We start from the raw sequence: 13,307 nt of genomic DNA on the forward strand, positions 1-13,307 counted from the left end.
TAGTTTTTTAGTTGAAAACATGAAATTGTGACTGATTCAATTTGTTTAAATGTTTAAATTTCTCTACAATTCTCAGTGTCTTGTCTACTTCCGTGAGTTTATGTGTATCAGTTCTGTTGCTGCTGCCTTTTAAAGGAACCCATACCATTCAGTCTGCTTTCAAACCTGGAAACTTTTTGGAGAAAGCCTGTCTTCTGTTCCTGGCTTATGTTAACCAGAGGCAGTAATTACTTTAGGCCTCCTTCTTATTTTGCTTATTTATTACACAAAATCCTTTGAAATCTCAATATGTACTACTTTGTCAGCCCTGGATATGAAGTGGAAACAAAATAGCCATATTCTGTGTTCTTCAGTGGCTTATATTCTTATGGTCATAATTGCTATGGAGAGAAATATAGCAAATTAAGGGGAAAGGAAATGTTGAAGAGTGGAGAAAGGTCTGAGGACACAGCGAATGATAAGCCAGTGAAAATTTTAGGGGAAAACAATCAGGTACAAGTTGCAGCAACCATTGCATAGGTCCTAAATCAAAAAGTATATATATTTAAATCATGTATTCAGAAAACACACACGCGCGCACACACACACACACACACACAATGGATGATGGTGATGGAAATGAAAGGAAGAGTGACAGGAAACAAAGCCATACATGTCATGTAGGTTCTTATAAACCATGATTAAGATTTTGAGAAAATCATAGTTAAAAAATTTGCTTATTGTCAGTTTTTTTTTCACTCATACTGAGGATAAAATGGCTATGTACAAAGTAAATGACTTTGTATGTATTTCGTATGTTTGTAAATATGCATGGGTTTAATCCAGTTAAAATAAAATAATGGCTTTGAAATTTGTTTGACAGAGAGAAGCCCTTCTGGCAGTACCTTTGGGAGTCAAGAAAATCTGAGATGGAGAAAAGATATGACTCACTGGCGTCAAAACACAGAGAAGTTTGACAAGTATTGTAACCTTTTTTTTTTTTAATTGAGTTATAATTGACATACAACATTATATTAATTTTAGGTATAGGGCATGATTCAAAATTCATATACATTGTGAAATGATCACTACAGTAAGTCCCATCTGTCACCACACTTAGTTGCATTTTTTTCTTATGATCTTGATTTTTACCATCTACTCAGTTATTTTCAAATATGAAATATAGTATGAGTAATTATAGTCATCATGCCACACATTGGGCTCATGACTTACGTATCTTATAACTGGATATTTGTACTTTTGATCCCCTTCACCTACTTCACCCACCCTATAACACTTTTTGTTTCTGATGAACTTGTTCAATTTAAAATATATAGAAAGATGATTATTTTAATGTTTTTAATGTATATTAATTCTTCAAATCTTACAAGACAAAAGTTATATTTAATTTTTAAATTTTCATTTAAAAACAATTTGAGGGAAAATTTTTTTATGTGGTATGTAGAAAAATAAAATGTTACATATTGTAAGCCCCATTTTCTCCTTATAATACCAATGGAAAATTCATTCTGCAGCTGTTTTCTGATCATAATTTGGGTGTGTGACAATTAAATATTTCAAGTATTAGAAAGAATTAGAAAACTACATTGGCCCTCTTAGAGCTTAAAATATGATTGTTTCTAGAAGGAAGGCAAACTAAATACAGTATTTTCTCTTGGGAATTTTGACTTACAGGTTAGCCCTTAAGTCATTGAATGACCAAAAAAAGTTGAGAATATGGTGACCATTCAGGTTTTCCTAGTTCTCCCAGATTTTAACCCTGAATGTTCCATATCCTAGGGAATGTCTCAGTCCTGTCCTAGGATGACTGGTTGCCGTACTTAAGAACCATCTTCAGCCCAAACTTTAGAAAATTCTCACAAATAGATTCGCAAAAATATTAACTCAAAGACAGTAAAATCATAAAACACAGGATACAAGATCCTATGAGAATCAATGGAGAGAACAGCAGTTTGTACCATGCAGATGAGAGTTTCAAATTATCAAAAACTATTTTAGTCTCCTCAGGCTGTTATAACAAAATACCACAGTCTGGTTGCTTATAAACAATAGGAATTTGTTTCTCACAGTTTTTTTGACTGGGAAACCTAGAGCTACAGACTTCTCACTGTGTCTTATATATGGAAGGGCAAGAAAAATCTTGGGAAAGTGTCTTTTATGAAGGCGTTAATTCCTTTCTCAAGGGTTTGGCCCTTGTCACATTCTAATGGCCTCACCATTATATATAAATATTTAATATATATAATATACATACATATAAATAAAATATCACTACCATTGGCATTAGGTTTTCATTGTTATGTTGTGCTTTTTTAGAAATCACAAAGCAGCCAGGTATAATACTTTGGCATATTGCTTTAGTTCTACATTTGTGTAATAGATTTCTCTTTGCTTACCTTGCTATGTTTTAAGGAGTCTTTTTTTTTTTTTTTTTTTTTTTTGGTGTTTTCAATGAAGCCACCTTGTTATTGTCATGTTTCTGCATAAAGTCTCCCCTAGAATTTTTAGCTTGAGCATTCTGTATTTCCTTTTTCAATTTAAGTCTGAAAACTGTTATATTTTCTCCTTAAATTTAATTTGTAAAATAAAGATTCATGAGCTGCTCTTGTTAGTAGTAATAATAAAGATTCAGAAACTTAAAGATCTAGGAACTTTTGAAAGTTAGATTTAATATGTTCCTCTACTTCTGCTTTAATTTGTGTGTTGTTTTTCTACTTGGATGTAATACATAATTTCTATATATGTATATATAGAACACATACCTATGTATGTATGTGTGCATGTATATATATGTGTGTGTATATATAACTGCTAAACATGTCAGTTTTACTCATAAATTGTATGTAATTCTTAAATTTTAATTCTCATTCCAGACTATTTTTATAAATATTAGTATTCATGTAAGCCATTTTAGTGTATCAAGTTGTTTTGTTTCCATTAAGCTATTCCATCCAGTCTCATTGAAGACATAAATCATTTCCTCTATCAAGATTTTTGCATCAAAAGTTTGGGGAAATTAAATTTTAGAAAAAAATAAGTACTTTAATTCTTTATAATTATTTTTGAATATCCTTGAACTGGTAAGATGAATACTGAATATTTATAATTTTGTTTTATGTAAAGCAGCTCTAAATGAAAGCCCATATAGCACCACCTACTGTCTGTGCCATTCAGACTAAAACAATGTTTCCTGGGTTTGCTGCATCTATGAAAGCTAATCACTTCTGCTTTTAGTGACATTGTGGAAATGTAATGATGTGAGAAAATGTGTATTGGTATATTTGAAAAAATGTAGGCGTAAAACAAAATGTCTTTTTCCTTATTGTCTTATAATTTCTTACTCAGGCAAATAATTGAAAAATTGTCCAAGTTTCATTATTTGTATGCATCTTTAAGTCTTCTTTGAATTACTGATCTAGTGGATTTTTTAAAAGATAAATATAATTTATAATATTTTTTATTAGGTCAAGAGCAGAGATTGAACATGAAGCACTGATTGATGGAAATCTTGCTACTGAAGCAAACCTTATCATTTTGGATACATTAGAGATTGTTGTCCAGGTAAGAATATAGGTAAGACTTTGTAAATTGGGGCTGGGGAGAAAAGTATTTATTGGATCATTTAATTATATTTAATGTTGGCAGTTCCTAAAAGTTAAATCCTTGCTTTTCTTCTTATTTCAATCCTACCTATTCTTTTATCTCCTTATCTTCTCTTATCTAAATCCTACTCAGCTCCTTTTCCTTGAAGTCCGCTTAGATCTTATATTAATTTTTCTATTTAAAAATATTCATTTGTTATACATATTCTATCTTCCCACCCAAATTGTAAGTGTGTATCTATTTTGTTTGTTTCTTTTTAAACTGCAGACAGTTTCAGTAACAGAATCCAAAGAGAGCATCCTTGGTGGGGTACTAAAAGTGCTATTGCATAGCATGGCTTGTAACCAAAGTGCAGTTTACCTACAACACTGTTTTGCTACACAGAGAGCCCTGGTTTCGAAGGTAGGTTATTTTTCACCTGCATTTTGTCTAAGACCATGTGACACATTGGTTAAAATTCAAATAATTAACCTAAAGATCCTTGATTCTTCTTTGCATCTCTTCTGTTACTTACCTTTTGGAGTTTCTCTCTTTCTTGGATCACCCATAACCAGTTTCTGGCTTAAAAGATAGTAGTTTTTATGTGGAGAAGAGCCTGAAATTAGCAGCTAACTTAAAATATGAGACTTTTTGTGTTTTTACTTCATCTTGTTCTGTCTATTCTATAACTTGATTTATCAAGAATTCAGTGTATATGTAGTTCAGTCCATTGAAATTAACATCCTGTGGTGAATAGAAAAGAAGATACTTCTGTTTGTTCAACTACTTTAGATAGTTATTCCTGTTTTTTCTCTTGGAAATCTGTATGTTCTTCTATCTTAAAGGTAACTGTTTCACTGTAGTCATGCTAGAAGGTAAAATGCAAAGCTGTTGAGGAAACAACTGGTGACAATAATATAACTAATACGTAATTAGAAACATAGAATTATAGTAATAGAAACATATTATAGAATTATACATGTAGTAATAGAAACATTATAGAATTATACATGTTGGTTATTATACTAAGTGTTTTGTGTGCATTCTCTGTTTAAGATAGTCATACAGTTCCATGTAGATAGATTGTTAGGTCCATTTTATGGATGAGAAAACGTGTTTCACTCTATTATCAGCAAATGACATAATCAGTATTTTAACCAAGTTTGTGTTTGAAATTAGTTTGTCTAGCTCTGTTGTCCACATTATTAGCCATTAGCAAGCATAATCCCTTAACAATTCTTTAAATTCTGGGCTGTGCTAAGAAGTGTCACTTCCAGCTCTGTTAACATATCTCTGTATCTTTAACTGCATGAATTCCAGGTTGATTTTTTATTTTTTTATATAGTTCCCTGAACTCTTGTTTGAAGAAGAGACAGAGCAGTGTGCTGATTTATGCCTTCGGCTACTCCGACACTGTAGCAGTAGCATCAGTACTATCCGTTCACATGCTAGTGCCTCCCTTTACCTACTTATGAGACAAAACTTTGAGATTGGGAATGTAAGTATTTTATCTCTGGATTCATAGTGAAATATAACTTATACAGGTATCTATTAAGTGAGTTTAAGGGGGTTTGGAATTCTTTTGCTATATTTAACTATCTTTATAGAGATAGTTTATAAATATCCATGCCTTCAATTTTGTTTCCTGTACTAAAAACAACATATAATAGTACAGGCTTACAATGTAAATATATGTTGAGCTGTTATAAATTTTAATTAGTGTCATTAAGTAAAATGAAAGTGATAAATAAAATTGAAGGCTTAAATATTTTATGGTTTGATATTTTATGATTATACATAATATGGAGAATTCCTTGTTTTCATTAAGATTTTTATTTGATAATATATTCAAGTGTTGTATTTTTACTCATGTAAGTATTTAAGGCCCAGAATTTTCTTTTCATTTTTTAAAGATTTATTTATTTATTTATTTATTTATTTATTTATTTATTTACACAAGCACTGGGTATAGTCAGAAGTGTGGGAGGGTGAGAGAATTCACCAGAGCCAGAGCGGGGAACAGAATAGGCAGACCAACGAAACACACTGCTGAGGGGAGCAGCCGGCGGCAGAAGAGATCTGCGCGCCATGTGGGACCCTTGCCGGTGGCCGGAGATTGAACCAGCGCTGCACAGGCTGCGGGCAGCATCGCAGCCCAGCGCTAAACCGCTGTGCCTCCGGGGAGGCCCAAGGCCCAGAATTTTCTTTTGAGTTATCCTTTTGGTGTCTCATTGGTTAATATATATGGTATTTTCAGTATCCTAGTTTTGTGTAGATACTTTGTAATTTCAGCTTGCATTTTTCTAAATTCAAAGAGTTAACAGTCCTTTTTCTTTTAACGTTTGACATTAATTTTTAGGTTTGTTGCAGTGTGACCATACAACTTAGACACTATTTCTTGTTTTGTGTACTATGATGTGTGTGTGTTTGTGTGCTCAAATATATATTATTTTTATAAATCTTTCACAAGCATTTAAAAGAAGCAGTATTCTTTATATTCAGAGTATTGAATTAAACAAATACACCTTATTAGCTACATAATTCTTTATTTCTAGATCCTTGTTTGTATTTTGTCTCCTTGGTGTACTAGAGGTAATTTAAAACCTATGTTTTGGCTGTTTCTCCTTTAGCTTTTACTTGGTGAATTGATATTCATAAGTATTTGGTATATAGATAATCTGGATCATGATATAATAACTACAGCTTATTTTGAATTATTCCTCTTTAGAATGGAAAAAGACCTGAATTGGTTTCATTTAAAACTTACAGTTTTTAGGCTTGAATTCTACCTTGTATGGTATTAAAATACCTCTTCTTTCTTTTTAATTTGAGGTTGCTTTATTTAACTTTGGTCTGTCCTTTTTATTTGCACTTTCTGAACCACTTTATTTTATTTGTATGCCTCTCATATACAATAAATCTGAATTTTGCTTGTAATGCAATCTCCTAGTTGAATTAAACCTCTTAATACTTGTTATTAATGAGATAGATCCTGGAGTTTTGTTATATTATTTTGTCATGCTTCATTCTTTTTCATTCCTCATGTTTTCAGTAAAGTATATTATTATTTATATTTGTGTTGCCAAATAAACCTCTCTCAGGTTTTCCTTAATTGTAACAGTATCAGTCTTAGTTTTAAAATGAAATATTTCTCACCACCCATTTTTTTGGTTTTATCTATTTATTTTTGCTTTAATCATCTTTATTTTGCTAACTATTATCCTATACTTATTTACTCAAAAATATTCTTGGAACTGCTTCCCAAGTTCTTGATTGTTCAAAATTGTCTATACTTATAGAACATGGGTAGTTGTGAAATTTTTACTTCAGACTTTATATAATAAAAAATGTGAGGAAGATCAGTAAAACCAGATAAAGAACGTTTAAAAGGAAAAAAAGGAACTCAACTACCATTTTCTTCTGGCATTAAATGTTATTATTTAAATACCTCAAGAAATTCTGATATTTTCCTCCCTTTTAAATAACTTTTCCCTCCCAGCAACTCAAGGAATTATTTCTTTATATTTAAAATTAAGTTTCTCTTTAGAGATCTTAGTATTGATTTTTGTTTATTTCCTCTGGCACATGATGTGTGCTTTAAATTTATTTCAGAAACTTTTCTTGAGTATAAAACTAAATATTTGGGGGGAATGAGAGAAAATGGGGGTGGGGAGCACAGTGGACCATGGGTGCTTTGGTGTTGCGAAAACTATGGTGACCATACCTAAAGGGAAAAGACCTCTATTGTGACAAAGCAAATAAAGATATAAAATGTAAAATACTGGTACATCATTAATAATAAGAAATACATATTTGTTTTATTATAGGATTTGGGATTTTTCAGCTAGGTATCAATTATACATGTGTTTGTAAAATTTTTGTTTTTGACCTGTCATTTGCTCTTTCCCTTTTTACCACTTTTAAAATCATTTACTTTGCTTGCTTTTCTCATTTATTTTTCTTATATACCATATGTGCTCTCATGATATCTCTCCTTTCTCCTCTCTACCAGTTCCATTTTTTTTCTATTTCTTTTTCAAGTATCTCCAGCTCACATATAAGCACCTATTTTATGAAATCATTTTCAGATAGATTCTTGCTATCTTTCTCTGAGTTCTTTTATTTCTGACTAGATTCATTTCTAAGATTAATGACTTTATAAATATTTTTTATAATTTTTTTTAAGATTTTATTATTTTTACATAGAAGAACTGGGTTACAGGCCAGAGGTGCAGGAGTTGTAGTGAGATGACTCACTAGAGACAGAATGGGGAGCAATACAGGTAGATCTACTGAAGTACACTGCTGAGGGGAGCAGCAGGCAACACAGGAGAGCTCTGCTACGCCATGTGGGTAGCTCCCTGGCCAGGGATTGAACTCAGGCCACAGTAGCTGGCAATAGCTTGATAGTGCTGAGACTTTAACCCCCTGCGCCACTAGGGAAGAACAATATTTTATAATTTAAAGCAAAATATTTCATTTAAATTGTTTTTGTTTTTTTTTTTAAAGATTTATTTTATTCATACAAGAGCTGGGGTTCAGGCCGGAGGTGTGGGAGGGTGAGAAGATTCACCAGAGACAGAGTGGGGAGCAGAACAGGCAGATGGAGCAAAAGCACTGCTAAGGGAAGCAGCGGGTGAGATGGGAGAGGTCTGCTGTGTGATGTGGGTTGCTCTGTGTTCGGCCGGGGATCAAACTCGTGCTGCAGTGGCTGGTGATAGCTTTATAGTGCTGTCTTTAACCCCTGTACCACCAGGGAGGCCCCTGTCCTATTTTTATGGGAAGGCAAGAGCTCTTTCTTAAACCAGAACAGAGGAATCCAGTTACTTCATTCATCATGATTAGTTTTCGAAATAAACTATAAAATTAGACTATACTTGGGTTTTCTTAATGTTTTCTTTTAGGGAAGCTTGATATAATAGGATAAAAATACATAATTTATCATCTTAGCATCGGGAATTACCTCTGAAAGGGAATAGGTAATTTTAAACTGTCACTAATATATATAGTTTATGTATTCAGCAGATATTGGAATAAAATATTGAATTGTGTTTTAGAAACTGTAGTAGACAATGGGCAAACATAGATAGAAGGGCAGTTCTTTTTACAAGTGGCTTAGCATCAATTAGGAAAGAATATGAATAACTAATACTCATCTAAAAATAGTAGTACTTTGAACGGTTTTGTGGTGATTTTAATATTAAGTGAGCCATAACAGTAACTGATACTGAACATTAAGCGTTGTTCATATACTGAGGTAGGCACAGAGAAAAATAGCTTATGCTTCAGGGATGGAGGAGATCCATGAACTGTGGATGAAGGGTTGCCTAATCAAATGGATAGAGGTAGATAGAGCTTTTATATATAAGTAGATAGAGCTTTATATGTCATGAATATGGCACATGCATAATTAGAAAGGAATGGAAATGAGAAAAGGAAACATAATGTTACTTTTTAGCTCCTCTTGTTGTTTAGAAGAGATAGCTGGAAGAGAGTAGGAAGAAATAAAATTGTAATTGTAAAGGTCCAGATTCAGTTCTTATGATACTTGGTCATATAATTGTTTTCTTTATCACTGTACTCTCAGTTCTCACCATATAGTTTGACACATTATCCTCAAAATTTAGAGTAGTTGTTGAACTACTTTGAGAGGAGTGATATGCTCATATTTGCATTTTACAGAAACTTTGCTGATGCTGTATGAAAGACAGACTTGGGGGATAAGAAAAAAGACAGGAGGATTGACTAGAAATTATTGCTGTAATCCGAGTAATAAACAGCAAGAGTGTAAACAAAAGTAATGAATGGTGAGAATGATGAAAGAAGTTTGAAACAAATTGGGGGGTAGTGTGGATTGAATTATGGTATGAATACTGAGGGTGAATGACTATGGGGTTACTAGATTTTTGGCTTGGATGGCTATAAGAATAGTAGTACCATTTAATCAGTAGAAGAGAAGATATTTAGAAATACCTGTGAGGGCCTCTATGGTGGTGAAAGAGTTAATTAAGTTTCAGCACTGTGAAGCAGCCACTGTGGCATGAGTTCGATCTCTAGCCAGGGAGCTAACCCATTCTGAATCCTCTCACCACCCTCTTTCCCCACACCTCTGGCCTATACCCTAGATCTTATATGTATAAATAAATAAAAATAAATCTTTCAAAAATAGAAATACCTGTGAGATAACTAGATGGAGCCAACTAGGAAAATATTACAACCTTGAGCTCTAGAGAAAAATATGAGCTGAATGTGTAGACATGTAGACTAATGAAGGTAAATAAACAGATGAGGCTGTTTAGAGTATGACAAGTGAAAAGTTTCCCAACATTGTTGGGAACACTGCTGTTTAAACAGAGCAACCAGGAATAAAGGAGACACCAAAGGAGTATATAATGAATAAGAAAAGCAGAATAAGTGGTAGCACTGAAGATAAATCTGGGCATTCTTCAGGATAAAGTAATCAATTCATTTCAATATACAGAGATGTTAAGTAGAATATTGACCAAAAAACTATCTTGGATTTGCCATTTAACTATGTTAATTGATAACCTCCGAAGAGATGTTTCATGGGGGAAATGATGGAACAGAGTTGAATTTATAATAAAACAGGAAGAACCTTAATTTGATGTGTGAGTAATGTGTGTTAAGTACTCTCATCATAGTAATGGACATAGTAAACCAGGCTAGAGTTCAAAGACTACATCTGCCACTTAAATAATTCTGTAAAAATGTTATTATAATGTACACACCTCGTGGTAGATAAATATGACATTCTAGGCACAATTTTTAGTTCAACCCTGAGAATACTTTTTTTTTTTTAAATACAAGCACTGGGTACAGTCAGAAGCATGGGAGGGTAAGAGAATTCACCAGAGCCAGAGCGGGGAGCAGAGCAGGCAGAAGGACAGAAGTACACTGCTGAGGGGACCCAGCGTACGGCAGGAGAGGTCTGCGCACCATGTGGGACCCTCCTCTGGTGGCCGGGAAGCAGTCGGGGATCGAACCAGCACTGCAGAGGCTGTGGGCAGCTTCGCAACCCAGCGCTCAACTGCTGCGCCATTGGGGAGGCCCCCTGAGATAACTTTTTTAAAAACCCTCTTTTATAGCATATTTACAGCAAAATTCTAAGTTTTATGTCCTATTAAAAATAATTCAATATATGTATTTCATTACTTTTTGTTTGTAAGATTTAATCTTTATTTATTTATGCATATAAGAACTGGGATGTAGACCAGAGGTGCAGGAGGTTAGATGATTCACCGGGGACAGAATGAGGAGCAGAACAGGCAGATTTACTGAAATATAGTACTAAGGGAAACAGTAGGTGAGACAGAAGAGGTCTGCTACGCCAAATGTGGCTTAGCAACCTGGCCAGGGATCACACTGAGGGCACAGTGATGATAGTGTGATAGTGCTGAGACGTAACCCCTGTGCCACCAGGGAGGGCCCGTCATTACTTTTTAAAAAGTATTTTGTTTAGATGGTATTTTTTTCACTATCCCTTTCGCTTAGAAAATACACTTTTTTCTTTAAATTTTCTTATATTAAAAGTTGACCTGATAATATCTTTATTACAGAATTTTGCCAGGGTTAAAATGCAGGTAACGATGTCACTATCTTCCTTGGTTGGCACGTCTCAGAATTTTAATGAAGAATTCTTAAGACGTTCTCTAAAGACTATATTGACATATGCTGAAGAAGATTTGGAATTGAGGGAAACAACATTTCCTGATCAGGTGAGAAATCCTCTCTTATTAATTGAAACTTTGGATTTTACTGGAGGGGCCTTTACTTTTCCATCTACATAACATATGCTATGGATAAGGTCAACTCTTTGTTTCAGTAAGTCACTTCTCCTTATGAAAGGGTTAGTATCTTGATATAACAAATAGAATAGTAAACTTAGGCATTATAAGCAAAAAACCTTATGATGAATCATTATTCCCACTTATTACTGAAACACAAATTTGCCTTTAAAAACTAATGTTTCTTATAAACTACCTTTTTAAGAAAATCAGAAGTATTGGGGAGAATTTCCTTTTATGTCCTTTTCTTGTATTCCCTGAATCCCTATGTTTTATTTCTGTTTGTTTCCAGGTGAGAGAATTAATAAAACAGTCTGCTGAGGAATTTGTGTAAATGTTATTCCATTCCTCACTATACCCCACCATAGCCACTTTCTTTAGAACTATGTCATTGTTGAATTATTTGTCTTGAAATCTTTAGCTGCTTAACTGAAATCTCTTCTAAACTAATTTAGTGAGTGTAAATGAATGACAAAGAATGTTTTTCTTATAATTCTCTGTTGCAGGTCCAAGATTTGGTTTTCAATCTCCACATGATCCTTTCTGATACTGTTAAAATGAAGGAACACCAGGAGGATCCTGAAATGTTAATCGATCTAATGTACAGGTAGCGTTTGTTTGATTCACATATATCTTATATAATGTTCTTAAACTAGTAAGACACAGAAAACATTGAATAGAAAACTAAACATTCAAATATTACTTAAGTAATTTTCTAATTGTAGATTGAAAAGTCAAAATACACTTTACCAAACTGCTTTTTCAGATGTCCTATATCACTTCTTTTTAGACCTATTTGTAATTGTTCAGTATTGCTTATCAAAAACAAGATTTAAAAAATAACACATATTTAATACCTTGGTGTCCTGGGCTCTAATCTTAGGAAGGCCCAAGAACCTTTATTTAGGTATTTATTTATTTATTTATTTATTTATTTATTTATTTATTTATTTATTTTTATTTTCTTGCATCATTGCTCATTTTTGTACAATATTTGATTTCTCCCCTCTGGTGTAGTCCCCATGAGTCTCCTACCACTGTGGTACCTGTGAACCATCACCATAGTCCCTTGTGCTCTTCCATTCCCTATTTTGACCCCTCTTAGTCCCCATTCCCTTGCTGTATGCTTCAGATCAATGGTTTGCCTGCAAGTTTTGTCTCTTTCCTAACCCTTTGTTCGGTATCCCCATGTTCCACTTACAAGTGAGGCTATCTGATACTTATTTTTTTCCTTTTGATTTATTTTGCTTGGCATAATCCCTTCCAGCTCCATCCATGTTTTTGCAAATGGCATGAGTTTATCTTTTTTGATCTCTGAGTAGTATTCCCCATATTTTAATTGTATGGCACTCTTTTTTTTTTTTTAAGATTTATTTATGCACATAAGAGCTGGGGTGTAGGCCAGAGGTATAGGGGGTGAGAGGATTCACCATAGACAGGATGGGGAGCAGAACAGGTGGATTGACTGAGATACACTGCTGAGGGGGGCAGCAGGAGAAACAGGAAAGGTCTGCTGCACCATGTGGGTTAGCTCCCTGGCCGGGGATCGAACTCATGCTACAGTAGCTACTGATAACTTAGTGCTGATTAACCCCTTGTGCCATCAGGGAGGTCCTGTATGGCACTGTTTTAGGAAGAAAAATGGTGTATTAATTTTTTTCCATAACATTAATTTTCTTGCTTTTAAATGTGGTTATGCCTATAGGTTAATATGTCTAGGGGTATGTTTTGTGAAATCTGTAATTTCTTTCATATCTTGAAAAGTTTAAGTAAAATTTGAATTTTTTTTCCTTTTCCATATGACCCTCTCTTTTCACAATTTTGAAGTTCTTTAAGGGCACAGAAAAAACAAGTATTCTCCTTGAGATAAAGATGATGCAATGAAACTATGTTTTATGTATCTTTTTTCCTTTGAATATA

At 33.6% G+C, this 13,307-nt stretch overlaps 1 protein-coding gene across 7 annotated transcripts in view; it reads left to right on the forward strand.

Moving 5' to 3' along the window:
- Positions 1-13,307, forward strand: part of DOCK7 (dedicator of cytokinesis 7) — a gene marked incomplete at both ends in the record, with an annotated part of 152,880 nt that overhangs the window by 117,073 nt on the left and 22,500 nt on the right. For all 7 annotated transcript variants that reach the window (XM_084242692.1, XM_084242693.1, XM_084242694.1 and 4 more), the window contains 6 exons: positions 863-959; positions 3,465-3,561; positions 3,871-4,005; positions 4,928-5,080; positions 11,160-11,318; positions 11,894-11,994. In XM_084242692.1, the coding sequence (XP_084098818.1) occupies positions 863-959; positions 3,465-3,561; positions 3,871-4,005; positions 4,928-5,080; positions 11,160-11,318; positions 11,894-11,994 (742 nt within the window). The remainder of the gene's footprint in view (positions 1-862; positions 960-3,464; positions 3,562-3,870; positions 4,006-4,927; positions 5,081-11,159; positions 11,319-11,893; positions 11,995-13,307) is intronic.

The sequence above is a fragment of the Talpa europaea genome (assembly GCF_964194135.1).
Source record: "Talpa europaea genome assembly, chromosome: 9".
Lineage (NCBI taxonomy): Eukaryota > Metazoa > Chordata > Mammalia > Eulipotyphla > Talpidae > Talpa > Talpa europaea.